At 43.3% G+C, this 14,118-nt stretch overlaps 1 protein-coding gene across 18 annotated transcripts in view; it reads left to right on the top strand.

The window, feature by feature from the left end:
* The window catches only part of LOC139574169 (protocadherin gamma-C5-like), a 197,251-nt gene that overhangs the window by 75,616 nt on the left and 107,517 nt on the right, over nucleotides 1-14,118 (top strand). For 2 of the 18 annotated variants that reach the window (XM_071398426.1, XM_071398425.1), the window contains exon 1: nucleotides 11,299-13,914. The exons of 13 other annotated variants lie outside the window; for them this stretch is intronic. In XM_071398426.1, the coding sequence (XP_071254527.1) occupies nucleotides 11,479-13,914 (2,436 nt within the window). In that variant the 5' untranslated portion in view covers nucleotides 11,299-11,478. Of the gene's footprint in view, nucleotides 1-478; nucleotides 3,098-4,263; nucleotides 6,869-7,795; nucleotides 10,423-11,298; nucleotides 13,915-14,118 lie in introns of those variants that run through there. 3 more of the 18 variants (XM_071398419.1, XM_071398420.1, XM_071398421.1) reach the window with 3 other exon arrangements.

Raw genomic sequence — 14,118 nt, 5'->3', positions numbered from 1 at the left:
ATGGATCAAGAGTCACTATACATTTTACCCATGTTTACAGTTAGTCATATAACAAACTAAATCACTTTTAATACAAGTATTTTGCTGTATTTTTCAGTGATGGTTTGGACCGCTGTTTCGTTGGCATGTTTACGCACGATCCAATCATGGGCTGGGAAGATAGGTTGGCGTGTTTTTACTATTAAATGATGAGGCTACTACTTCCCTTCTGGTCATAGTATTTTCGTAATTTAACTGTGCATTTATTTTGATTGCACAAACCACCGTTTTTTTATTTGTGACATTTTGAAAAAAAAATAGTGCTGGAAAGTGTTGAATCATTTCTGTGCAGTTCTATATGTGTACATATCATCTGGTGTTCATGTTTTGGACTCTGAGGGCCGCTATTCGTCAGTGAAATTAATTCCGCCCGGTGTTGTCAGTCAGTGGAGTCCCCTCCCCTATCACTGCGCTCTACCAGAGGAGCTGGAGAGACTGCGCTTCACACTAGGCGGGGTGACAGAGAGACACTCGTTCTGGTTCATACATGTAGATTTCAAGTACGAAGACGGTTCAAATAGACTGGATTAAGATAATACGTCGACTACTACCCTTCTCTTTGCTCCCCATTTACGGATACAGTACAAGGAATTTTCGTGTTGGATTTGTTTTGTTGGCTATGGAATTTGAAAGTTTCCTCCAACCTAAATGCATAAGATGGCGTATGTGTTGTGGACTGCGATGGCAAGTACTGGTTTTTCTCCTGTATCTCACTCATACTGTGAGTTCCCAAATCCGGTATTCTATTCCGGAGGAGATGAAGAAAGGCTCTCTTATCGGTAACGTGGCTCAAGACCTGGGGTTAGATTTGAAAAGGCTAAGTACGGGCCGGGCCCGTATCGTGACCGGAGAAAGCATTCAGTACACGGAGCTGAAGACAGACAAAGGGATTCTAGTCGTGAGTGAGAGAATAGACCGAGAGCAGCTTTGTGGCGACGTCACACCTTGTAGCTTCAGCTTCGAAATGATTCTAGAGAATCCGATGGAACTACACCTAGTCACTGTAGAAATATTAGACGTTAATGATAATGCACCCGTGTTTCAACAGAATGATATACAATTGAAAATCAGCGAATCTGCTTCTGCAGGGGCGCGCTTTACCCTAGCAACTGCAGATGACCCTGATGTAGGCCTTAACGCCTTACAAAATTACATTCTAACACCGAATGATAATTTTGTCCTTAAACAACATACAAATCCAGATGGTAGTAAATATGCCGAGATGGTTCTCCAGAAACCGTTAGACAGAGAGGAGCATCCTCTTCTCTCTCTAAAGCTAATCGCTATAGACGGTGGAAATCCGCAGAGATCTGGCACAGTAAATATAGAAATCACTGTCCTTGATGCCAATGACAATGCTCCTGTGTTTAACCAGTCGGTGTATAGGGCTGCTGTGGTGGAAAACGCACTGAAAAGCACCTATATTACCACCGTGAACGCCAGTGATGCAGACAGTGGTTCCTATGGCTATGTATCGTACATGTTTTCTAATTTAAAAGGCACAGTTTCCGAAACCTTCACTATTGATGCAAACACTGGTGTCATTTCCGTGTTAGGGGAAATAGATTATGAAAAATATAAGAAATACGAAATTCGAATAGATGCCACAGACCAAGGTGGCTTGACTGACTCGAGCAAAGTCATTGTTGAGGTAATTGATGTAAACGACAATGAGCCTGTAATAAGTGTGATGTCATTCACTAGTCCGGTCTCTGAAGATTCACCTCACGGTACAACCATCGGAATTATCAACGTTAAAGACCTTGACTCGGGTGAAAACGGACAGGTGAGCTGTAGCATAGACCAACACATTCCTTTTAATATAAAATCCAATTTAAGAAATTACTACACCTTGCTAACAGGCGCTGTGTTAGATCGTGAGAGGGTGTCAGAATATAACATCACTGTAGTCGCCACTGACGCAGGGTCGCCTCCTCTCTCAAGTAAGAGAACCTTTCACCTGAAGGTGTCTGATGTCAATGACAATGCCCCAGTGTTTCCACGTGGCGTGTACAACTCTTATATCGCAGAGAATAACTCTCCAGGCGTCTCTATACTTACTGTTACAGCTAAAGACACTGATTCCAATCAAAATGCCCGTATTTCCTATATTCTGGAAGATTCTGATGTCAGCGGGACTCCTGTGTCTGTTTATGTTTCCGTAAACGCAGAAAGTGGGGTCATACACGCAGCGCGCTCCTTTGATTATGAACAAATTAAACAACTAAGACTCGTGGTTAAGGCGCAAGATGGAGGCTCTCCTCCACTCAGTAGCAATGTGAGTGTCACCATCTTCATCCAAGATCAGAACGACAACGCGCCTCAGGTTCTATATCCAGTCCAGACTAGCAGCTCTCTGGTGGCTGAAATGGTGCCTCGTTCAGCAGAAGTGGGTTATCTTGTCACTAAAGTGGTGGCTGTTGATGTGGACTCTGGACAGAATGCCTGGCTCTCGTATAAACTGCAGAAAGCGACAGACAGAGCGCTGTTTGAAGTGGGCTTGCAGAATGGGGAAATTAGAACTATACGCCAAGTCAATGATAAAGATGCTGTGAAACAAAGGCTCACTGTTGTAGTGGAGGACAACGGGCAGCCTTCTCGTTCAGCTACAGTCAATGTTAACGTGGCGGTGGCGGACAGCTTTCCCGACGTGCTCTCGGAGTTCACTGACTTTACACACGACAAGGAGTACAATGACAACCTGACTTTTTACTTAGTCTTGTCCTTGGCTGTAGTCTCATTTCTGTTCATCACGTGTTTAGTTGTTATTATATCAGTGAGAATATACAGATGGAGACAGTCTCGCATCCTCTATCATTCCAATCTCCCGGTTATTCCATATTATCCACCGCGTTACGCTGACACTTTGGGGACAGGAACTCTACAGCACGTGTACAATTACGAGGTGTGCAGGACGAGTGACTCCAGAAAGAGTGACTGTCAGTTCGCCAGACCCTGTAGTCAGAACGTACTGATAATGGACCCCAGTTCTACAGGGACGATGCAGCGGATGCAGAGTGAAAATAACATATTGGATGAACCAGACTCCCCGCTAGAGGTGAGTTAATTGGAGTTAAAGTGATGTAGCTCATTTTGTGGAGTTTAAATGGTATTGCCCATTCCGTTGAAATACTAATTCGGTTGGAATACATCTTTACAACATGTCCTTTGTAACAATTTTAGCTGCAGATGTAGGATCTTCATTTGATCTGATCACACTGTTGCAGGACAACTTTCGTGTCGTGTATTTGAGGTTTAAAAAGTATTCTAAAGTTTGTGATTTACTTCTTTTTTTAAGTGTATCAACCTCAAAACATGTTTTATTAATCATAATCCTCATAATACTTCAAATGTCCTGTTTCTGCAGGATTTTTATCCCGCTGTAGCAAATTGGCTGAAATGAAGATCCTACATCTATGTTGCCTTAAGGTTAATTTAGTCAGTATTTGTCTAGTTAAAAGTATAACAGCTGTTACATATTGTTGTGGTTAGCTTTGTTTTTTATTGAATGTCATTGTCAGCTGACTGTGGTTTCGAATATAGCTACTAAGTGCTACAGCAGAAGCAATTACTTTTTTTTCTGGTTAGTTTTGGCTTTCATATTATGCCTGATGATTTTACTTTATTGTAGCGCGCCAAGGCCATTTCAGAACCACTCTGTATGGACAGCGCCTCTTCTGTCATGATAGCAGCAGAGGACGGCTCTCCCTTCCTCCAACTGCTGTGTTTTGATTACGTCAATGTAGCGTCACTAAAGAGTCGCTTAAGCAGTGTGAACTGCTTGTCATATGTCAAATAATTCTCAACATTAATATGTTGCTGTGTTGTTCAATAATGATTTAGAGTGAGTATCCATGGACATGCTTTTACGCACGTTCAAATCCATGGCTGAGAGGATAAGGTGCCATGTTTGAGTATCAAACATTATTGCTGTTTGCCTTGCTGGTCATCGTAGTATTATAGTGATTGAACGTTGCATTTATTTAGATTTGACCTTGCACAGTGGTCACCTACTTGCTATATGGGAGACAGAAGTGCTCTAAAGTATTGAAATATTTCTACCTTTTTTATGAATTCAAATATAATCTGGTGTTCACGTTATGGACTCTGAGGGCCGCTGTTGATCAGTGAAATTATTTCTGTCCAGTGTTGTCAGTCAGGGAAGTCCCCTCCTTTATCACTGCGCTCTACCAGAGGAGAGGGAGAGACTATCTGCACTTCATATGAAGCGGGGCACGACTGAGAAACACTCGGCTCTGATCGATGTTACAGATAACAAAAGGAGACGCTGAAAATAGCCAGGATTGAAAGAATAGGTCGAATATCAGTCTCAGAATTTCTGAGGATACAGTATAATACATTTTTGTATTGGATTTATTCTTTGTTGGCTATGGCATTGGAAGGATTCCTTAAACCTAAATGTGTAAAATGGCGTTTGTGTTGTGGACTGCGGTGGCAAGTACTCATTTTCCTCCTGTATCTCAGTCATATTGTCAGTGGACAAATCCGGTATTCCATTCCGGAGGAGATGAAGAAAGGCTCTCTTATCGGTAACGTAGCTCAAGACCTGGGGTTAGATTTGAAACGGCTCCGGGCGGGCCGGGCTCGTATCGTGACCGGAGAAAGCATCCAGTACACAGAGCTGAAGACGGACAAAGGGATTCTAGTCGTGAGTGAGAGAATAGACCGAGAGCAGCTTTGTGGCGACGTCACACCGTGTAGCTTCAGCTTCGAAATCATTCTAGAGAATCCGATGGAGCTCCATCAGATAACTATAGAAGTCTTGGATATTAATGATCATCCTCCGATATTTAAGAAAACGGATGTTAAATTGGAAATTAGCGAGTCTGCTATCCTCGGTGCGCGCTTTGTGCTAGAAAATGCAGAAGATCCGGATGTGGGAGTTCACAGTCTACAAAATTATGTTTTAACCCCGAATGATAACTTCGCCCTCAAGCAACATGCAAATCCAGACGGTAGTAAATACGCTGAAATGATTCTTCAGAAACCATTAGATAGAGAGGAGCATCCTCGTCTCTCTTTAAAGCTAATCGCTGTAGACGGTGGAAATCCGCAGAGATCTGGCACAGTGAATATAGAGATCACCGTCCTAGATGCCAATGACAATGCTCCTGTGTTTAACCAGTCAGTGTACAGGGCTGCTGTGATGGAAAACGCACCGAAAAGCACTTATATTACAAATGTAAATGCGTCTGATGCAGACAGTGGTTCTAATGGCTATATAACGTATTCGCTGTCTAACCTGAAGGGAAATCTAGCAGATATATTGACTATAAATGAAAACACTGGGATACTGTCAGTTGCAGGCCTGATAGATTATGAAAAAGACAAAAAATATGAATTACGGATTGAAGCTAAAGATCAGGGAGGTTTAACAGATTCGAGTAAAGTTATTGTTGAGGTCATTGACGTTAACGACAATGCACCTGTCATTAGTGTGATGTCATTCACTAGTCCAATATCTGAAGACTCTCCTCCCGGTACAACTATTGGTATTATCAACGTTAAAGATGTCGATTCAGGTGAAAATGGACAGGTTAGCTGTAACCTGGACCAAAACATTCCGTTCAAGATCAAATCTAATTTAAGAAATTACTACACCTTGGTAACAGACGCTGTTTTAGACCGTGAGAGCGTGTTAGAATATAACATCACTGTAGTCGCCACGGACGCAGGGTCGCCTCCTCTCTCAAGTAGAAGAACCTTTCACCTGAAGGTGTCTGATGTCAATGACAATGCCCCAGTGTTTCCACATGGCGTGTACAACTCTTTTGTCGCAGAGAATAACTCTCCGGGCGTCTCTATACTTACTGTTAGAGCTAAAGACACTGATGCCAATCAAAATGCCCGTATTTCCTATATTATAGAGGATAGTGATGTCAGCGGGACTCCTATGTCTGCTTATGTTTCCGTAAACGCAGAGAGCGGGGTCATAAACGCGGTGCGCTCCTTTGATTATGAACAAATTAAACAACTTAAACTCGTGGTTAAGGCGCAAGATGGAGGCTCTCCTCCACTTAGTAGCAATGTGAGTGTCAACATCTTTATCCAAGATCAGAACGACAACGCGCCTCAGGTTCTGTACCCAGTCCAGACTAGCAGCTCTCTGGTGGCTGAAATGGTGCCTCGTTCAGCAGATGTGGGCTATCTTGTTACTAAAGTGGTGGCTGTTGATGTGGACTCTGGACAGAATGCCTGGCTCTCGTATAAACTGCAGAAAGCAACAGACAGGGCGCTGTTTGAAGTGGGCTTACAGAATGGAGAAATAAGAACTATACGCCAAGTCAATGATAAAGATGCTGTGAAACAAAGGCTCACTGTCGTAGTGGAGGACAACGGGCAGCCCTCTCGTTCAGCTACAGTCAATGTTAACGTGGCGGTGGCGGACAGCTTCCCTGAAGTGCTGTCGGAGTTCACTGATTTTACGCACGACAAGGAGTACAATGACAACCTGACTTTTTACTTAGTCTTGGCTTTGGCTGTAGTCTCATTTCTGTTCATCACATGTTTAGTTGTTATTATATCAGTGAAAATATACAGATGGAGACAGTCTCGCATCCTCTATCATTCCAACCTCCCGGTTATTCCGTATTATCCACCGCGTTACGCAGACACTTTGGGGACGGGAACTCTACAGCACGTGTACAATTACGAGGTGTGCAGGACGACTGACTCCAGAAAGAGTGACTGTCAGTTCGCCAGACCCTGTAGTCAGAACGTACTGATAATGGACCCCAGTTGTACAGGGACGATGCAGCGGATGCAGAGTGAACAGAACATCCTGGATGAATCAGACTCCCCACTAGAGGTGAGTTAATTGGAGTTTAAATGGTATTTCTTATTGGGTTGGAACACATCTTCACAGTATATCCTTTGTAACTATTTAAACTTTTGTGCTTTAAGGTTCATTTACTTAATATTTCTCTAGTCAACAGTACGGGCACATCAGTATTACTTATTGTTGGGCTTTTATTGAATATAATTTTAGAATTGTGGTTCCGAAGTTAGCACATAAGTGCTACAATACAAGCAACTACTTATTTTCTGGTTAGTTTTGACTTTCATAGTATGCCTGTTGATTTTTTTAATCATATGTACTACACATGCAATAAAGTAGCACTGTTAGGCAGATTTCAGTATCACTCTGTGTGGACAGCGCCTCTTCTGTCATGATAGCAGCAGAGGTCTGCTCCTCTCTATCGCACTGCTCTCTCTTCTTCCAACTGCTATGTTTTGAATAAGTCAATATGGAATCACTAAAGAGTCGCTTAAGCAGTGTTATCTGCTTGTCATATGTCAAATAATTCTCAACATAAATATTTTGCTGTGTTGTTCAATAATGGTTTAGATTGCCGATCCATGGAAATGTTTTACGCACGTTCCAATCTTTGGCTGAGAGGATAAGGTGCCATGTTTTAATATCAAATTATTGCTGTTTGCCTTGCTGGTCATCATAGTATTATAGTGATTGAACGTTGCATTTATTTCGATTTTACCCTGCACAGTGTTCATCTACTTGCTACTACATGGGAAGACAGTTGTGCTCTTAAAGTATTGAATTATTTCTACCTTTTTATGAATTCAAATTTCATCTGGTGTTCACGTTTTAGACTCTAAAGGCCGCTGTTGATCAGTGAAATAAATTCTGTCCAGTGTTGTCAGTCAGTGGAGTCCCCTCCCCCCCCTCTCCTATCACTGCGCTCTACCAGAGGAGAGGGGGAGAGAGACTATCTGCACTTCATACGAGGCGGGGCACGACTGAGACAAGCTCACTCTCCACATGTGTATGTGGATTACAGATACCACAAGAGGACGGTTAAAAATATGCTTATTTAATATTATACATCGACTAACACTCTTGTCTTTCCCGTTTGAGGATACAGTATAAGGAATATTTTTTGTGGGATCAATTCATTGTTGGCTATGGCGTCCGATGGATTCCTTCAACATAAATGCGTAAGATGGCGTTCGTGTTTTGGACTGCCATGGCAAGTTCTTGTTTTACTCCTTTATTTCAGTCATATTATCAGTGGTCAAATCCGGTATTCCATTGCGGAGGAGACGAAGAAAGGCTCTCTTATCGGTAACGTAGCTCAAGACCTGGGGTTAGATTTGAAACGGCTCCGGGCGGGCCGGGCCCGTATCGTGACCGGAGAAAGCATTCAGTACACAGAGCTGAAGACAGACAAAGGGATTCTAGTCGTGAGTGAGAGAATAGACCGAGAGCAGCTTTGTGGCGACGTCACACCGTGTAGCTTCAGCTTCGAAATGATTCTAGAGAATCCGATGGAACTACACCTAGTCACTGTAGAAATATTAGACGTCAATGATAATGCACCCGTGTTTCAACAGAACGATTTAGAATTGAAAATCAGTGAATTGGCTTCTGTGGGGGCGCGCTTTACCCTAGCAACTGCGGATGATCCGGATGTAGGCTCTAATGCTTTACAAAATTACATTCTAAACCCAAATGATAATTTCGTTGTAAAACAACATTCAAATGCACATGGAAAAAGATATGCAGAAATGGTGCTCCAGAAACCGTTAGACAGAGAGGAGCATCCTCGTCTCTCTCTAAAGCTAATCGCTGTAGACGGTGGAGATCCGCAGAGATCTGGCACAGTGAATATAGAGATCACTGTCCTAGATGCCAATGACAATGCGCCTGTGTTTAACCAGTCAGTGTACAGGGCTGCTGTGGTGGAAAATGTACCGAAAGGCACCTATATCATAACGGTAAATGCCACTGACACGGACAGTGGATTAAATGGTTTGGTACATTATTCTCTTTCAAAAATGCAAAACAATGTGGACAATGTGTTTGATATTGACAAGAACACTGGCTTTATATCGCTTGTGGGACAGTTAGATTATGAAAAAGACAAGAAATACGAAGTGAGTATCGAAGCCACAGACCAAGGTGGATTGACTGACTCCAGTAAAGTTGTCGTCGATGTAATAGATGTCAACGATAATGTCCCTGTAATCAGCGTCATGTCGTTCACTAGTCCGGCCTCTGAAGATTCGCCACTCGGTACAACCATTGGTATTATCCATGTGAAAGATCTTGATTCAGGTGAAAATGGTCAGGTGAGCTGCAGCCTGGACCAAAACGTTCCTTTTAAAATAAAATCGAATTTAAGAAATTACTACACCTTGGTAACCGACGCTGTTTTAGATCGTGAGAGCGTGTCAGAATATAACATCACTGTAGTCGCCACTGACGCAGGGTCGCCTCCTCTCTCAAGTAAGAGAACCTTTCACCTGAAGGTGTCTGATGTCAATGACAATGCCCCAGTGTTTCCACGTGGCGTGTACAACTCTTATATCGCAGAGAATAACTCTCCAGGTGTCTATATATTTACTGTTAGAGCTGAAGACACCGACTCCAATCAAAATGCCCGTATTTCCTATATTCTAGTGGATTCTGATGTCAGCGGGACTCCTGTGTCTGTTTATGTTTCCGTAAACGCAGAGAGTGGGGTCATACACGCGGCGCGCTCCTTTGATTATGAACAAATTAAACAACTAAGACTCGTGGTTAAGGCGCAAGATGGAGGCTCTCCTCCACTCAGTAGCAATGTGAGTGTCACCATCTTCATCCAAGATCAGAACGACAACGCGCCTCAGGTTCTATATCCAGTCCAGACGAGCAGCTCTCTGGTGGCTGAAATGGTGCCTCGTTCGGCAGATGTGGGCTATCTTGTGACTAAAGTGGTGGCTGTTGATGTGGACTCTGGACAGAATGCCTGGCTTTCTTATAAACTGCAGAAAGCGACAAACAGAGCGCTGTTTGAAGTGGGCTTACAGAATGGAGAAATAAGAACTATACGCCAAGTCAATGATAAAGATGCTGTGAAACAAAGGCTCACTGTCGTAGTGGAGGACAACGGGCAGCCGTCTCGTTCAGCTACAGTCAATGTTAACGTGGCGGTGGCGGACAGCTTCCCTGAAGTGCTCTCGGAGTTCACTGACTTTACGCACGACAAGGAGTACAATGACAACCTGACTTTTTACTTAGTCTTGGCCTTGGCTGTAGTCTCATTTATGTTCATCACATGTTTAGTGGTTATTATATCAGTGAAAATATACAGATGGAGACAGTCTCGCATCCTCTATCATTCCAACCTCCCGGTTATTCCGTATTATCCACCGCGTTACGCAGACACTTTGGGGACAGGAACGCTACAGCACGTGTACAATTACGAGGTGTGCAGGACGACTGACTCCAGAAAGAGTGACTGTCAGTTCGCCAGACCCTGTAGTCAGAACGTACTGATAATGGACCCCAGTTCTACAGGGACGATGCAGCGGATCCAGAGTGAACAGAACATCTTGGATGAACCAGACTCGCCGCTGGAGGTGAGTCTGTTGCTGTTTTAATGGTATTGCTCATTAGGTTGTACTACATCTTCACAGTATATCCTTCGTAACTCTTTGAACTTTTGTGCCCTAGGGTTCATTTACTCTGTATTTCTCTTGTCGTCACAGTATATGGGACAATCAGTTAAATATTGTTGCGGTTAGTTTGGGTTTTATAGAATTCCATTGCCAGCGGTTTTGGACTGTGGGTAGCAATACCAAATGCTACAATAGAAGCATAAACTTGTTTTCTGATTATTTGTTTTTTTTTATAGTATGCCTACTTTATTTTCTCATAACTCGGCCGTTTCAGCACCACTCTGTGTGGACACCGCAAATTCTGTCATGGTTGCAGCAGAGTTCTGATACGTTCTCTTACACTTTTCTCCCTACTCTTCCAATTGCTGTGTATTTATTAAGTCACTATAGGGTGGCTTTTAATATTGACCGCTTTTCATTTCAAATGACTCTCAACAGAGGTATTTTACCGTATTTTTCAATAATGGTTTGGATGGGGCATCCATGGAAAATGTTTACGCACGGTCCGGTCTAGCGCTGACTGGATAGTGTAACATGTTTTAGTAGGCTATCAAATTATTGCTACTTGCCTCGCTGGTCGTAGTATCATAGTGATTGAACGACGCATTCATTTATATTGCACCGCAGTGTTCAGCTACCTGTTTGGAACGGGAGTAGTACTGTAAAGTGTTGAATCATTTATACGTTCTGATGAATTCAAATATCATCTGGTGTTCATGTTTTAGACTCCGAGGGCCGCTGTTGATCAGTGAAATAATTTAAAGTCCGGTGTTGTCAGTCAGTGGAGTTAACTCCCCTATCACTGCGCTCTACCAGAGGAGAGGGAGAGACTGCGCTTCATACGATGCGGGGCGCGACAGAGAGACACTCTGGTCCATGTTTATTTCTGTTAAGTGAAAGGGACGGTGAAAATAGCCTGCGTTGAAACAAAACATTACTTATTACTCCTCTCTTTGCTCAACGTTTCTGAGGATACAGTGTAAGGAACTTTCCTGTGGGATTTATTCTTCGTTGGCTATGGCATCTGAAGGATTCCTTCAACCTAAATGCGTAAGATGGCGTTCATGTTGTGGACTGCGGTGGCAAGTACTTATTTTTCTCCTGTATCTCAGTCATATTATCAGTGGACAAATCCGGTATTCCATTCCGGAGGAGATGAAGAAAGGCTCTCTTATCGGTAACGTAGCTCAAGACCTGGGGTTAGATTTGAAACGGCTCCGAGCGGGCCGGGCTCGTATCGTGACCGGAGAAAGCATTCAGTACACAGAGCTGAAGACAGACAAAGGGATTCTAGTCGTGAGTGAGAGAATAGACCGAGAGCAGCTTTGTACTGACGTCACGCCTTGTAGCTTCAGCTTCGAAATCATTCTAGAGAATCCGATGGAACTGCACTTAGTCACTGTAGAAATATTAGATGTAAACGATCATGCGCCCGTTTTTCCAAATAAAGATATTCAATTTGAAATTAGCGAATCGGCCACAGTTGCAGCTAGGTTTCCACTAGAGAGTGCAGAGGATCCCGATGTAGGACTCAACGCCCTACAAAATTACATTTTAACTCCCAATGATAATTTCATTCTCAAGCAACATGCGAATCCAGACGGTAGTAAATATGCTGAGATGTTCCTCCAGAAGTCGTTAGATAGAGAGGAGCATCCTCGTCTCTCTTTAAAGCTAATCGCTGTAGACGGCGGAGATCCGCAGAGATCTGGCACAGTAAATATAGAGATAACTGTCCTAGATGCCAATGACAATGCGCCTGTGTTTAACCAGTCAGTGTACAGGGCTACCGTAATGGAAAACGCCCCAAAAGGGACATATATCACAACCGTGAATGCCAGTGATGCAGACGGTGGATCGAACGGCGAGATAGCATACAGTTTTTCAAAGTTAAAGGGCAGCATAGCGGACATATTCATCATTAATGAGAACACCGGAATCATATCTGTTTCGGGTCAGATAGATTATGAGAAAAATAAGAAGTACGAAGTTAGAGTTGAAGCTAAAGACCAGGGAGGTTTAACAGACACCAGTAAAGTTGTCATTGAAGTTATTGATGTTAATGACAACTCACCAGTTATAAACGTCATGTCTTTCTCCAGCCCTGTGTCTGAAGATGCTCCACCCGGCACAACTATTGCTATTATAAATGTTAAAGATACTGATTCAGAGAGAAATGGAGAGATTACATGCTCTATAGATGCTAAACTCCCATTTAAGATCAAATCCTCAATGACTAATTACTATAATGTTATAACAGATTCGATTTTAGACCGAGAAGGGGTGCCCGAATACAACATAACAATTACAGCAACAGATTCTGGTTCGCCTCCTCTCTCTAGCGCCAGGACATTACACCTTAGAATCTCTGACGTAAATGACAATGCCCCATTGTTCGATCAAGGTCCCTACTTTGCTTACGTCACAGAGAATAACTCTCCTGGAATGTCCATATTTACGGTCAGCGCGCGGGACTCTGACTGGAATCAAAACGCTAGAATCTCGTACCTCTTGGAGGACACGCAGATCAGTGGAACTCCAGTCTCTAGTTATATATCAATTAACTCTGAAACAGGAGTTTTGCATGCGGTGCGCTCCTTTGATTATGAACAAATAAAACAACTTACGGTCTTAGTTAAGGCGCAAGACGGAGGCTCTCCTCCTCTCAGTAGCAATGTGACTGTCAAAATAATGATCCAGGACCAGAATGACAACGCGCCTCAGGTTCTGTACCCAGTCCAGACAAGCAGCTCTCTGGTGGCTGAAATGGTGCCTCGTTCAGCAGATGTGGGCTATCTTGTGACTAAAGTGGTGGCTGTTGATGTGGACTCTGGACAGAATGCCTGGCTCTCATATAAACTGCAGAAAACGACAGACAGGGCGCTGTTTGAAGTGGGCTTACAGAATGGAGAAATAAGAACTATACGCCAAGTCAATGATAAAGATGTTGTGAAACAAAGGCTCACTGTTGTAGTGGAGGACAACGGGCAGCCCTCTCGTTCAGCTACAGTCAATGTTAACGTGGCGGTGGCGGACAGCTTCCCTGAAGTGCTCTCGGAGTTCACTGACTTTACGCACAAGGAGTACAATGACAACCTGACTTTTTACTTAGTCTTGGCTTTGGCTGTGGTCTCATTTCTGTTCATCACGTGTTTAGTGGTTATTATATCAGTGAAAATATACAGATGGAGACAGTCTCGCATCCTCTATCATTCCAATCTCCCGGTTATTCCGTATTATCCACCGCGTTACGCAGACACTTTGGGGACAGGAACTCCACAGCACGTGTACAATTACGAGGTGTGCAGGACGACTGACTCCAGAAAGAGTGACTGTCAGTTCGCCAGACCCTGTAGTCAGAACGTACTGATAATGGACCCCAGTTCTACAGGGACGATGCAGCGGATGCAGAGTGAACAGAACATCTTGGATGACCCAGACTCGCCGTTAGAGGTCTGTTGTATTTGAATAATTATCTTTTCCCTAAAGCTATGATTTCCGTGTGTATGTTTAAGGACTATCGTGTGATTTTAACTATTAGAAATCGAACTTGCATACCTGGTAAGTGTCAATGGTCAGAAATGCTGTTTATTTCAATAATATGTGGCCATTTCAGCACCAAGGCCACGGACAGCTTTATTTCAATATGTAGCCTGT

The sequence above is a fragment of the Salvelinus alpinus genome, chromosome 4, assembly GCF_045679555.1.
Source record: "Salvelinus alpinus chromosome 4, SLU_Salpinus.1, whole genome shotgun sequence".
Classification (NCBI taxonomy): Eukaryota; Metazoa; Chordata; class Actinopteri; order Salmoniformes; family Salmonidae; genus Salvelinus; species Salvelinus alpinus.
This window is presented reverse-complemented; position numbering and strand designations above follow the sequence as displayed.